The 14750-nt window shown below is 44.7% G+C and overlaps 1 protein-coding gene across 1 annotated transcript in view; it reads right to left on the bottom strand.

Annotated features, from left to right (window-relative positions):
* Positions 1–7247: 7247 nt before the first annotated feature.
* Positions 7248–14750, bottom strand: part of Spmip7 (sperm microtubule inner protein 7) — a 46210-nt gene continuing 38707 nt past the window's right edge. Inside the window, exons 8-9 of the mRNA XM_048435425.3 lie at positions 13706–13813; positions 7248–7488 (exon numbers count right to left, since the gene is read on the bottom strand). Of these exons, the coding sequence (XP_048291382.2) occupies positions 7368–7488; positions 13706–13813 (229 nt within the window). The 3' untranslated portion in view covers positions 7248–7367. The remainder of the gene's footprint in view (positions 7489–13705; positions 13814–14750) is intronic.

Genomic DNA, 14750 nt, shown 5'->3' with positions numbered 1-14750 from the left:
CACCCAAGAGAACCTATGGTTATGCTTTGCACGGGCAAGCAGTCACTGAGGGCTACCAATCCAAGCCAAGACTGCAACCTTGATCTGGCGTTCTGTGTGGTTGACTTTCATGGACTTGTTGGAGCGGTTGCACACCCTATAACCCCACAGTTCCTTGAACCTGGGGCCCTGCTCCTTCCTTCTCTGCTCAGACGCCTCTTCCTGCTTGTCCCACAGGGTGCTCACTAAGTCTGGCTTTATCTTTTATCTGTGGCTCTGCCCGCAGACGACACAATAAAAAACGGTCTCCCAGAGCTGGAAAAATAGATTTATGCCGAACACGTGTTAGGGCTTTATTTCCAAAGTGTGAATGTGACAAAGTAAAGTTGTTTCCATTACAGCTTACAAGCCCGAATCAGCAGAGCTTGCCCTGGAAACCCACACAGAGTAGTCTGCAACATCTGGGGGCTGGCGGGAGGAAGCCAGTCCCGCCCCCACCTGTTAACCACAACAGCAGTTTAGATATAAGACTGCTGGGACTCTCCAGGCCAGCCTTCCGACGAGCATGAGGAAATGTCCTTTACAGAGGATGGGGTGAGAAATATCTTAACAGCGATTGAGAGTATACTAAAAAAAAAAAAATCAACCACAGTGAAAGAAAGCAACAAGCAAATTTTAAAAAGGGGAGCCATTCATTAAAGCCGCAGTATTGTTTCTGAATGCCACTTGGGTAGATTGTATAAGCAAAGATGCCCCCAAACTAAAACAACCAGGTCTGAAAATGATGGTAGCTGGCTGGAAATCTTTGCATTTTCCTGTGGGATTATAAAACTGCTTCCTGGATCCTTCTAGATTCCCATTCCCTGAGAATCAACAGGGGCTCCCCCAGTTCCAGAATAGCCCATGTATTTTCATTTTCACAAAGCAAGTAGCTTTTAAGGTAAAGGCACATTACTACTGTCTACTGCCTCACCTTTCAGATATATCCATTTATGCTGTCACTGGGATGGTGCTTTGCTCACCATTGCTTCCCCGGCCCTCATGATCTCTGCCAAATGAACCCAAAGAGATGCCCAGTGCAGAACGGAAGCAAGAGTGTGCTACAGACCCTGGTGTAGTCAACAGAATTTACTGCAGAATGGAGTGAAACATTCCTAAGGGAGAGAGTGGGCAATGACCAAAAGGGTCTCTGCTCAGATTTTATATTCCAAAGCAGGATCCATGCTAGTTTTCGAATCATGGGGGAGCTTTCTGTAGGGTTGTGATAGATAGTTCCACTTACATTAACTCTTAAGGGCATTTGCAATAACATGTAATTGTTTTTTTTAAATTGTTTTTATTGCAATCATTATTTGTTTATATAGGTGTGTGTGTGAGAGAGGAGGGGGCAAGCACTTGTACCACTGCGTGCACAACTTGTAGGAATGTAGTAATTAATTCTCTTTTCTACCATGTGGGTCCTAGGGTTGAACTCAGGACATGAGGCTTAGTGGTGAGCATCTTTACCTGCCAAGCCATCTTCTGGCCTGAATGTAGTGTTTTCATCTTTGAGGAAGATGACAATGTCCTCTCTCCACCCAGGGTCAGTGGCAGAGTTGAAACTCCATCCTTTTGGGCAGGAGGAAGTAGCTGTTCATTCATGGGCCTCAACAAAGCCCCAAGGTGTCTGCATGTTCACCTGGCTTTGCAATACTAAGGGGACAGATGTGATGTTTTTATTTCTAGTGCCATCAGGGAAACAAGAGGTGGGGTCCCGAGTCAATCATGAGGGAGGGTGGTCCATCCTCGAGCGCGCTAATATCTGGCTAGTTACCTAACACATGTATATGAGAGGTACACTTAGAAAATGACAATTTTAATATTTAGAAATGCATCACAGTTAGGAGAAAAATGCTAAAGATTTAATGTGCAGCTTGTCTGAGCCGAGGCTATGGCAGGCTCATGCTCGCCAAGGCTCCTTGGCACAAATCCGGCTTGTTTAATGGCTCTTTGTACATAGCTGCTCATTACTTATTGATCCCCTTAGAAATTCCCCCATTGTTGTGCCTCGAAGTTCTAGCGAATGAATGAATATGAATACCAGCACTATGTTTATATTTATAGTGTAGTTTATACATTTTTATTAGGTGACTGAAGTATCTCAGCTGGAGAGTGGGAGGCAAACCTCAGGCTTGTTCAGGCTGATTATGGAAGCCACAATACAAACCTGAATGCCCCAGGATGATAAGAGCAGAGATGAAAACATGCTGTTTTTCAAATTAATCTTCTTATTAGCATATATTATTTGTACACAATAATGGGTTTCATGATAACATTTTTATACCAATCCCCAAAATGTTTTACAAACAAACCTGTTCCATAGTTAATGGTAGCTCTTCAGCTTGGAGCTTTTCTTCTGTGCCTTTGATGAATACTAGTCTACAGTTGTACCATAAATACTGTAAGTCTAGAGAGACAGAAAAATCATCCAACCTACTCTGGACTAAGTAGAGCAAATAGGTCTATACTCGAGTATTTTCAATGTATTCTGAAATAATTCTTGGCTGTTAGTTTGTTCAGATTACCAGGGAATTGCCTCTTCTGGCCACAAAGTCACTCTGAGCAGAGATCAGAAGAGATTCAGCAACCCTACCCCACTCTGAGTTCGACACTTCTGGGAAATAAATGAAAGGTTTGTTTGTTTTTAGTGTAGTGGGTGTATTGTCAATCATCTAAGCTACCTCCTGAGGCCATAAGGACCTGAAGTAGACAGAGAAGAACCTAGACCTGTGCTGAAAGTGGGAGTGGGTGGGGAAGCAGGTCGACAAACCACTAGAGTTTGGGTGTGCCCCAGGGTGACTCAAAGGCTTTCTTAAAATAGCGGTTTTAAATGTGAAACCTGTCTTCCATTTGTCTGCGTCTCTATGTTAATGGGATTATTTAATCAACTTTGAGCTTCGAGGCAGGCAGAGGAAAACAAATGTCTCACTCCATTTTATTTTATTTATTTCTATACTATGAGGCCCCTCAAGCTTATAAAAGATGAAGATGGAAAACTAATTAGTTTCTTAGACTCGGATATTGTCATTTGAAGACCTAGGGTCTCTTTTCAAGATTGCAAAGCTTGTATCTCGATTTTAAAACAGGCTCTAAAGGAAACAAGGAAAATGTTATGGAAGCTTCAGAGAAAGCAACAGGACAGACAGGCAAGTTGCAGAACTTGGCAGCTCGTGGGAGACGAAAGATGGAAAAAGAGAAAAAGTTAATATTTCTCAATTGAGATTGAGGAAGAAGACAGGCCCAGAAATGGAAATTTGCTAGCCATTATGTGGGTGGGGGTGGGTGTACACACCCACATACACCACACACCCACCACATGCATGTGTGAAGCAGAGGGGGGAAGGAGAGAGAGAGAAAGAGAGAAAGACAGAGGCAGAGAGAGAGAGAGAGAGAGAGAGAGAGAGAGAGAGAGAGAGAGAGGAGTGGCTCGGACCAGGAGTCTTAGGATTCTGACCAAGGTCTAAATAAAAAAAGAAATTAAATGAAGAGAAAAAAAATTCTTCATGAGTTATAATTCAGAAAGTGGGTGGGCTTAGCAGTAAGGTTGTGCAAGCAATTGCAGAAAGGGAGGCGCTTTCGTGGCCATATAAGTATGTATCTCTTTAAGGGGACAGTCATTCCTCATGTCTTCTTAAGATGTTTTAGGTGCATCTTGAGAATATAAACCGGGACTTTCTCCTTGTCTTCTCCTCTAGGCAAGAGATACTCCTTCTGTCTCTACCAAAGTGTATTATCAGTTATTGCCAAAGCCATTTGCAGAGTGGGTTACTGACTGAGGGACCATGGAGTTTGTGTCAGGGGATTGCCACTACGCTGATAGTCCTAGATCTCAGAGCAGTCTCCAGATGAGGAAGGGACCTGTTGTCAGCAGTGAAAAGGCTACCAGCGATGCCAATGTCATGTTCACAGAGGAAGCTAGCATTGATAAGCATGTGTCGCAAATGGTGCCCTAGAAGCAGCTGCCTGCAAATGCCCCCCCTTTTTTTAATCCCTTTTCTCTCTGCCTAGCATTCTCCTCTCAAAACCATTTCTTCAGGAGGCACCAAAGCTTTCCCACTTCTCGTTTCTGTAGTCTAACGCTCTCCCAGCTGAGCCATGTGGGCCTTATCGTCACTAGGACACAAGCAATTGATAGTCTACCCGTCCATAAAGACTTTGGCCCTCAGCAACGACTAGCAGGGCGAGATAACCCCGAGTGCAGTAATGACACACATCAGGGACAACCAGCCTTCTAATTGGATGTAAGGATGGTGCAAGAGGAAGGAATTCAGGCCTGGGACTGTAAACCTAGCCAATTACCCATGGCTGGTCACAGGCCCTAGAGAAGGGCCTACTACATTTCTTTCTGTTTCTTTATATTTGTCCTAATATCATATGTTAAACAAAATTTATATTACACCCATGAGTATACAATGATTTCATCTGTCCATTTCTGGAGTTTTTCTCTGCTCTACCACAAGGCTCACCTTTCTCATATTGCGAACTTCCAAAATTGCTGGAGTAATATTAGCATGCATTTTTTTCTTCAAGGTGAATAAGCTGGGCAGCTAGACATGTGCTCTACCTCTGAGTCAATTTTTCTGGGTCACTAAAAAATATTTTGAGATAAGCTAAATTGTTCAGGCTAGCCTTGAACTAGTAATCCTCCTGTTTCAGCCGCTAGAGTAATTGGGATTGTAGGGATGTACTGCCACACTGGACATGCATGCCATGATTTATAACTGAATTAAATATCAGAGGTTCTCTTTTATATGCCTCACAGATATAAAATTTGTGAGAGCGACATTGTCCAGGGCACCGAACGAGAGGAAAATGTGACTCTGTACTGGACCCTGATGTAATCTGTGTAATCCAAGTCTAAAGCTGCAAAATTTGAAGAGCAAATGCACACCTATGCCTGTGCTATTCAGCTTTGACTGGACTGCCGACTACCGAAGCATTACTATAGCTCATACTCCCAGGCCGGGAACACGCTATGCCTCTGCTCTCTGTGGCTTTTCCTGGCCCATATTCTTGGTCTGTGGTGAGCAGGATTCACCTTGGGCCTTCAGAGATGGGAAGCCTGGTTGAGTTATAGACCAAAGGTTTCCTCTAAGTGAGGTCACGGGAATGACGCAAAATGGAGCTGACGTCTTCTCAGAAGCTGCTTGGGAAGGGCACAAGAACCTGGTATCTGTACTGTAGAGAATGGAGGTGCTTCAGATTGCAAAATGTCACAAGAGCTGTTACTGGGTCCTGCCACAAAAAAAAAAAAACCCAGAAAGATGAGCAGGTACCTCAGGGTCGAGCAGCAACACCCCTGACATGTGGCCCCACTGAAATATTTGCTGAAAATTGAACCTCAGGTATCATATTCATCTACTTGCTAGATGAGCTAATTCCACTCCATTTGCCTTTCACTAAGCGTTTTCCAGAATTGAAGGTTTTATTTTGGTTTGAGGTTATTTGTTTCTGAAAGTGACTTCTCTCACCGCTGTGATGAAATACCCGAAGAAGCAGCGGAAAGAAGAAAGGATTGTTTTGCTTCTTGGGTCGGGGGGGATGCAGACTCACGGCAGGGAAAGTTTGGGGTAGGCAGCAACCTGGTGGTGGGAAGACAAGACTCCTCACTCACACCTTTGTGCTTTGGGCGATGCGTCTGGTCTTGGGATGGTTAGTTTGTCACTTGATACAAGCAGGGACCACCTGGGACTAGGGGGCTTCAGCTGAAGAACTGGCTCTGTCAGATTGGCCCATGGACAAGCCTGTGAGGAGCAAGCCAGTAAGTTGTACTCTTTAATGGCCTCTGTTTCAGGTCCTGCCTTAAGCCCCTTCCCCCGATGGTCCTCATGGTGGACTATAAAACAAAAGATGAAATAAGCCCAAGTTGCTTTGGGTCATGTTGTTTTTTTATCACAGCAATAAGAAGGGACCTAAGATAAGGCCTAATCAGGGCTAGGCTACAATTTAAAAGGCCTTTCCAGGAGCAGCCACTTTTTCCAACTGGGCTCCCCATCAGTACCCTAGTTGGGAACCAAGTGTTAGAACACAAGGACGTGTGAGGGGGATGTTCACATTCAATGTGACAATAATGACAGATTTGACTTGAGCGATTTCTGAAAGTAACTAGAGTTTCATTTGGGCTCAAGCGAAGCACTTCTTTTTCCTCAAAGGCGAGTCATGTCTTCAGCATGTCCAATGGTTGCTGCTTCTCCGTTTGTTACTGACTGCACAGGAGTCAACATTAAAATGATTTCCTAGTCCACCAAGGCAGCTTATCATTCCACAGCAGAAAGGGGGCTACACTTTATTTTCTTTCTGTGGGAAAGCGATGTCCTGGCTTCCCTCAAAGGCCTCTGCACATTTATTTGAGTTCTGTGGTGAACTCCCCTCTTCCGTATTTTGAGGGAGAGCAAGACGCCATGCAGCGCCCCTGGGGTAGCACTTCGGAAAACTAGAGGCACCTGGAGTTTTTCCTCCTTGTCTCATTTCATTTGTTTGTAAGCAATTCATGGATGGTTACGCAGTCTGCACAGAACTGGGTCAGAGTGAAGGTAAGTTATCTACAGGCCGATAATCTGAGTCCCAAGATGAGCGCCTGACTCTTAGCTTTCCTGTGCTTTCTTCGTAAACCAGCAAGCGATGTGTACAACACTCACTGCAAGAATGTGTTATGGGGTGGCAGAATCAAGTGAGCTAAGATTAGGAAAGTACTTTATGATTCTAACAGGCCCTTACAGATGTATACAAACTAGCACACGTGTGCTTCCTGGGCCTATGAATAGAACTGTTGGGGAGAGTTTGGGGGCACTTCTGCTGCTGGTGTTCGCCTTGGGTAAGCACAGTCAGGCCACACTCCTCAGGAGGGGTCTGCCCGAGGAATCCCAGTGAGCCAGGGAATGCTTCATTCTTTAGAGTGGAAATCCTGGAGTAGAAAAGAGAGCGTTCTGCCTAGCCATCTCTAGATGGTGCACACACACCCCTCTCCAATGTGGTATTATCCCCTAGGTGACAGAAAGAATGAATGCCATTGTCGCCATTGCTCAATTTTTGAACATGAAGATCATCTCTCATCCTCAATCTCAGGACCATCTAGGAAGGCCCAGTATTCCAACACTGAAGACGGGTTCTCTGTGGGGGGCACTCTGGGTCCCAGTTGCAATCATGGACCACAGACCAGGCTGAGCAGCCATCACCAGGGGGAAGAGGGTGCTTGAGCTCAGGCCTGGACATGTCGCCTGTCTGGTACCCCACCTCACAAAGACAGACACGGTTAGAACATTCTGCAGTCTTTTGCTTCTCCATCACTGTGTACAAAGCACTCCCCCCAGCTGGGGCTTAGAGGTCTCTCAGGGGCGTGGTGTCTGTAATTAATCAACGGTTTCTTTTTCCTTCCTGTTGAAGGGGTTGTAGGGCCTCACAGTTGTGACCATTCTGGACAATGGGGCCTGGTGACGGAAGCGGTCAACTACCATTTCTTGTCGGAAAATTCTAGGATCAAAATGGGAACAAAGAGAAAAAAAAATGACAGATAATTAACATGAAAACAAATATTTCATCTTTTATGCAATAAATGATCCACAGAAATAGAAAGAAAAGATGGGGTAGAGACTAGCAGAGGAGGAGGCTGGGAATGACCACCCCTGCTTTGCTTCCTGTGCCGTGTGCCTGGCCCTGTCTTCTGAGAATGTTTTTTAGATTTGTAGCAAATGCTTAGGAAAGAGGTAAACATAGGTCGATTAAAACACTGCTGTAAGAAGTCTGTGATAGAAGGACCCGGGAGATAGGTCCACCCCGGGAGAGAGAAGGGTATTGGCATGAAGTCTGCTTGGAGGCAGTGGCAAGGAATGGTGGATGGTGAACACACAGGAAGGCAGGCACCTGAGCCTGGGGCTGGTGAACTAGAGAAACAGACACAGGCTCCGGACAGCCACTGAACTAAGGAGCAGAATGCGGAGACTGTATTTCTGTGATTGCCCTGGATTGAAACTGTCTGCTTGCTCAGCTATAACCTCCCTGTGCCTTAGTTTGCTGATCTGTACAATAGGAATAAATCTATCCTACCAAGCTTTTTCTAACAATTAATGGAAAGAAAGCTGAAAATATGGACTGCTATGAAGATAAGGTTTTATCCCCTGGGATACCTCCCAAGAGCAGGATTGGGGTGCATCATACCAATTATTCTGAACAAACCCATGAACCTTTTATATGTAGGTCTCCGCTATGAATGTGCATGAAGCTGGTCACATACGTACACTGCAATGTTTGTATGCAGCAAAAGTCAGGGAACCACTGTGAGAAAGTAACCCCTGTGTAGCCATGCAATCTGAAGTAGCTTTATATTTGAGCTACAGTTAGCGTGCTATTATTAACCTGTATTGTAGACAATGGCATAGCTTCTGTGTAGGCAACAGCCTAGAGTAAGGACCACACAGAGAACAGCAGACTCCAATGGAAATAAGAGTTGAGAGACATGTTTGCACACCTGTTCCTTCCTATCTACCTCAAGCATGTGTCCATCTCCTCCTCTGGCATCTCCTCTCATTGTCTCTTTCCCTTCTATTCGGCATCCTGGCCCCATGTGCATCGGAAGGCACTTGGAGTTCACTGTGCCTGACTTGAGATTCAGAATGGAGACTCCTTTTCATACATCCTCCAAAGTCTAAGCAATTAAAAATCTCAGGTTGGCCCTGAAGTCTTCTATGATGCAAAGATCCCTGGAAAATGCACGATCCTGTCCCCTGTTTGAAGAGTTGTCAGCCGTCCCCTCTCCTGTGCCTGAGCTAGTCCTCAACCTGGCAGAAGTCCTTCCCTCTACTGATGCTACCAGAATCCAGATGATGTAAGGTTAGGGAAGAGGCTGAGAGAAAGTGGAAGCTGGGTGCTGAGAGTCATTGTCTGCTTCGTTAAGAAGTTCGGAAGTCAAAAGAAGGAGAGGAGAAAAGGAGAAAGAGGGTGTTGGTTTGGAGGGGCACAGTGAGGGTTCCTGACCTCGATTTTCCCTAAGCACCTGGCCAGTCAGCAGAGAGGGGCCAGATGCTAAGAAGTGAGCAGAAATGGAGAGGGTTCGGAGCTGAGAGGGAAAGGTGAGTGTACATCTTCCTAGGGGGAAGAGAAAGAACCAGTGATGGACTGGTGGGGAGGAGGGTGGAGTAGCAGAGGGAACAAGGCAGCCAGTTTGGATGGCTCAGGTCTCTACAGGGACATGGGGAAAGGACTAGAAGGTTAGGAAAGGCTCGGTTACAGTCACTCCAAGACAGGTGTAGGTGGCTGAAAAAAAGAGGAACAGACAGCAGAAGCACAGAAATCATACAGCGGAGCCAGAGATGCTGAAGCTCCCAGATAATGAGATGCTCGGAACAAAACACAACAGGAAACATGCATTAGACCACGCAGACACGAACAGGAGGGAAGCCACTCACGGGAGTCCTTACCATGTGCAGCAGGCAGACACATGGCTTTACCCTTGCCCTAGAAAATTTCAAAAAAGTGTTTATATAGTGCTACAAAAATGTCAGCGATGTCAGAGATGAGCTTTGAATGCCCGCCTTCGTGCTAGAAGCATCATCTTTAAGTCAGTGCAGAGAGATAATTTAAATTTACACTCTTCCTTTCCCTCTGGACTGTGCTGTCTCAGGCTAGAGCACCTTCCTCAAGCACTGAAGGTTTCTGTGTGGGCTGACTGTGTGCTGTAGGCTGGGCCGAGTGGAGCTAACAAGCAGTCCCGAACTGAGGGAAACACTGGTCGTTGTTGCTCCAGATTAGGAACCTCAGACAAGTCACCTACGAGGATTCCATGTCCTCAGTCTGGGGCAACAAAGGACATACATTTATTGTGTGTGTTGGGGACAACTGATGGGAGCTGTCAAGAGCCCGATGGGGTGGGAACAGAGTTGAGTTTTTCTCTCTGGTTACAAAGCAAAGACCTTTGTGTTTAGAAGTAGAGGTTTATCTCAAAGACAAAAGGAGCCTTTTGCCCCCTTTTGGATTGTCTGCTTCTGTAACAGTGCGGATGTGTGGGAAGGTGTCACAGCAACAGGATGTCTGGGTAAAGCCTCACACAATCGAGGTTTAAGAGGATTGTGAAGGGAGAGGGGTGAAAAATGCCTGCATTTGCTCTAATGAGAGTCTTTGGGTTGGAAATCAAAATCATGAACCAGACCCAGCCAGAATTGTTTACCTCCACTCTTGTATCCTGATAGGCATAAGGATATATCTGATGGCTGACATTGTTTCTTTATGTTCTTAATATACAACAAAATTGTAGTAGTTTCAGTGTCTACCAGCCTTGCTTTCAGAAACGGACTTGTAACATTTGAAATGTGTCTTGTCATTGACCTTAGCAACGATATCTTGGATATCACACCAAAAGCTGAGGCTACACGTCAAAAAATAGATGGGAATGAAGCAAATTAAAGTCACTGCAGAATAAGCAAATAATAAGATGAGAAAGCAACGTAGGGAGTGGGTAAAATACTTGTGACCTATGTGTCTTATAAGGGTTAACATCCAAGGTATACGAAAAACCCACACAACTCAACCACAAAATCCCTCAATAAGTAAAGAACCTGCTTAGACATTCTTCAAAAAAGAAGTAAAAAAAAAAGTATGTGAAAAATGTTTCAAATCACTAATGACTTGAGGATGTAAATAAAAACTCAACGAGACAGCATCTCACGTTCATTAGGATGACATGACTTTTATCAAGAGGAGAAAAGACAGGGAACATGGGAGAGACCGGAGAAGAGAGCATCTTTCACAATGTTGAAGAGGATGTAGATTGCTCCAGCCATTGTGTAAATCGGCATGGGAGGCCTTGGACGTGCAACAAATGAAGTTCAGAGATGATCCAGCAATTTCACTGCATACGCATCCACAGATATAAAAACTGCTTCAAAGAGATACCTATATCACACGTTCATAATAGATAGCCAAGATAGGGGATAATCTAGGTGCCTATTGATGGATGAACAAATTATGATATAACTATACATATCAAAGTCCCCCTGGAATATTCTTCAGTCTTATAAAAGAGTCTGAATAATATAAAAAGAAAAATTTGACATATGCAACAGCACGGGCAAGCCGAGAAGACATTATGTTAAGTGTACAGTCTAGAAATAGAAGAAAATATTGCATGATCACAACCCCAAATATACAAAGGTAGAGAGCAGTGGTTGGAGAAGATGGATGATTGGCAGGAGGAAGTGGGAAGATGTAGGTCAGAGGATAAGCACGGCAAGAGCTAAGAAGTCTGGAGATCTAACACAGTGTGAGGGCTTTGGGTAATAGCACACTGCATTGGAAACTTTGTTCTGTGAGCAGATTTTAGTTGTTCTTGCAAAACAGAGATGAAAGGTATGTTAATCTGCTCGACTATATAACCATCTATCTATATAGGTATCCTATAACACCATATTCCTTTAGATACACACAAAAATTTTATTTTTTTTAAAATTATACATATAAATATTGAGATCGGAAAAAAATGCCTTGGAAGCAAATTAAACTGAATCCGAACTTTAGCCTGAAAAGCACTAACTTCCTGTTGAGTTGTTCAGAACTGGATGGCTGGGTATTCAACATGGTTTGTCAAACCAGCAATTTACATATGCGGATGACGAACACTGTTAGTTGGTACCTTTCCTCTCCTTTAATGTTATGCTTACAGAAAAGGCTTGAGAGATGTGGAGCACACAGGCCTGAGGGGGCCCTTTCCATCCTCCTAAGACTCCCTTCTACATTTGGTGGGGCTGCTGTCACACGACCCTCAAATTTCTGAGGCCAAGCAAGTCCTTCCCTTCCAAGAGTCACTTCTTGGGGGCAATTCTACTGTGAGATCTTCTCCAGCACCCCCACAAGCCCTTGCAGTTTGCAAGTGCATGCCTCAATTTCCTCACGTGGGAAATGTGGTTGGTAAGAGTCCCTTCCTAGTTCGGTACCCAGACAGTAACAGCAACTGAGTGTAAAGAGAGATTAGCCTGTTATGGTTTTGGGTATGCATCTTCGCTGAAGTTTTTTTCGTGTTCAGTCTCTTGCTTTCTCCTTGTGAACAAACTGTCCTTCTATGAGTTGTTGGGACACTGCCAGGGTGTGATCATATAATCAGAGGACATTCAAATCAAACAAAAATGGATGAGTGAACAACCAAACGAACAGCTAGGCGACCCTCTTCTTGGATGCTGTTCCCATTTCCAGCTACTGCTTTCCAGAATATTCCAATCCTTGGAAAGAGGAGCTCTACTCAATGGTCACGTGCTAGCCTTAGTCCTAGCCACAGAGCGCAGATTCCAGATGCCAGCACTATAAGATTATAACATAATGACATCTCCGTGACATTAGGCTGCTTCAGGACTCCCACATTTCCATTTCTTCAGTGATGTGTAGTTTTTTGTTGTTTGTTTTGAGACAGGACCTCATGATCTAGCCCCAGATGGCCTGAAACTCTCTATGTAGACCAAGCTGGCCTTGAACTCATAGAAAGATATGCTTGTCCCTGCCCTCCAAGTGAGTGCTGGGATTAAAGGCATGTGCAACCATGCCTGGCCCTCCTGTGCTCTTCTGAAGTGTTTATGTGACAATTCTGGATTTAAGTGTGGGGATATGCGCATTCAGTGCCTGGCCCAAGCGGAGATGAATATGTGATAAATGGAATTTTCTCCCACTGAAGGAATGTGGTCGAAAGAGAAAAGTAGACTTAGGGGAGGGCCCCCAAACATCTTGTTCACCTGCACAGGCTAGCCTTAGCCTCTGTGGTGTCTGCCCTGTCAGAGCTGTGTAGTCCTTTTATCCAAGGTCAGGACTTTCACCCGGTGCTTTCAATCTGAGTTATCATGAGAGCGGTGCCCTGCCTCTCACTTCTGATTGTCAGCAAAGTATTCCCCCATTCTTTCCACCCACTGATTTTTCTTTCTTTCTTTTTTTTGAAAAAAATTTAACGCATATTTTATTGTTTTTATTGAGCTATGCATTTTTTTCCCACTCCCCCCCCCCTCCTTTTCCCTTCTATCCTCCCCCATGGTCCCCATGTTCCCAACTTACTCAGGAGATCTTGTCTTTTCCTATTTCCCATGTAGATTAGATCCATGTATGCCTCTCTTAGGGTCCTCATTGCTGTCTAGATTCTCTGGGATTGTGAATTGTAGGGTTTTTTTTTCTGAGTGTCTAAAAGCCACTTATGAGTGAGTACAGATGATATTTATCTTTCTGGGTCTGGGTTCTCTCAGGCAATATGCCTTCTGTTGCAACTTGCAAAAAACGGGCATTAAAATATGTGTGAGTTTCAACAGAATTTTTTCTTTATAAAAAGACACTCACAGAAAGCAAATTAGTAGCTCTTGGTGCACACACTAGGTAGCATGCAGCTTTGATAGCAGCCGATGGATGATGTATGTGCACAACTGGGGGGGGGGTCTCAGAGGTGAAAGATACTTTCTCACAGTGTGCTCCGAATAAGATCCTTAAGGGACCTCTATGAGCACTGTCAACAGGACCATTAACCCGCATTTTTTTTTCCAAGACAATTCTGAGTAAAGTCCCCCCTCGGTAGGAAAATGAACTGCTTTCTTTTTAGGACCTGGCACTCCATTTTTTCTTAAGCACTGCAAATTTACTCTTAGTATTTAATTGTTCTTTAATGGAATAACCATAATTACCATCTCTCTCTCTAATGTACGTGAGCAAACTGAGTAATAGGATTCCTACTTACCGGTTCATCTCCGAATCTGGTGACGGGCTTGTGGATGGAATATTAGAATTTGTTGGGTGGGTGGCCGTGAAATGAACCTTGCCGGTGTATCCTGGAATATTCGCCCCGCTGATGCCAGGAGTAAGAGGAAGGGCAAGAAAGGAGATCAAAATAATTATTTGTGACATCGTCATAGTAACTGGACCCAAATATAAAACATAGGAAAGAAGATGCAGTCGAGCTGTTTCTCCTTTATAAGGTCCAGAGTTTGGGGATACAACCAGGGGAGGAGGCACAGCTAGGCACACACGGACAGATAGGCAACGTCTCAACTCTGGCTCTAAAATACTTACTTCAAGTGTATTCTCACCATTGTTTAAGCGTGTCCAGGCTGACCACTGACCTCAGCTTCACACGGAAGAAGACGAAACAGTGGACCTGTGCCACACAGAACTTAGTCCTGCAAACTCTGGTGTCAATAGAGACACATACATGTGCTAACACTCACGATGTTTTCAGTCAGATGTATTTCTTGTCACCATAGGAGTTCATATCCTTGATGTCAGACACTTTTCTGAAAGTCTGCATTGACCGTATTTGTAAATCCATGTGGTAGCACCCCATCGACCTGTTTTATACCACCACTGACCCCTGGTTCCTTTCCTCCTCTCTTTCCCTGCTAGGGACAGAGTGAGAAAAACGCGCAACGCTGGGGAAAGCTCTGCAGTGTACACCTCTCTAGTAAAAGCAGTCAACCAGCAACCTAGACTGATTTAACTCAGTCATTCAGAAAACCAAGAGAAATCCCTAATGTGCTTGTCTCAATAACATTCAAAATGGTTTACCCAGATGGCTGGCTTCCCAGGAGGAAGGAGAAGGTGAAGCACAGGGCCCCTGGAAGAGGCTCAAGCCTGGGGGCTGCTTATAACACTCTATCTTAACTACCACGAACACAAGAAACAAACAGGAGTAAGATTTGGAACACCAAAGAGCATGGGCACACTGCAGGTCACCAAGGTCAGAGCAGACGGCCAACAGCGCTGCTCTGCTCTCTCCCCCTGCTGAC

The sequence above is a fragment of the Myodes glareolus genome, chromosome 8 (genome assembly GCF_982192425.1).
Source record: "Myodes glareolus chromosome 8, mMyoGla1.1, whole genome shotgun sequence".
NCBI classification, from domain to species: domain Eukaryota; kingdom Metazoa; phylum Chordata; class Mammalia; order Rodentia; family Cricetidae; genus Myodes; species Myodes glareolus.
This window is presented reverse-complemented; position numbering and strand designations above follow the sequence as displayed.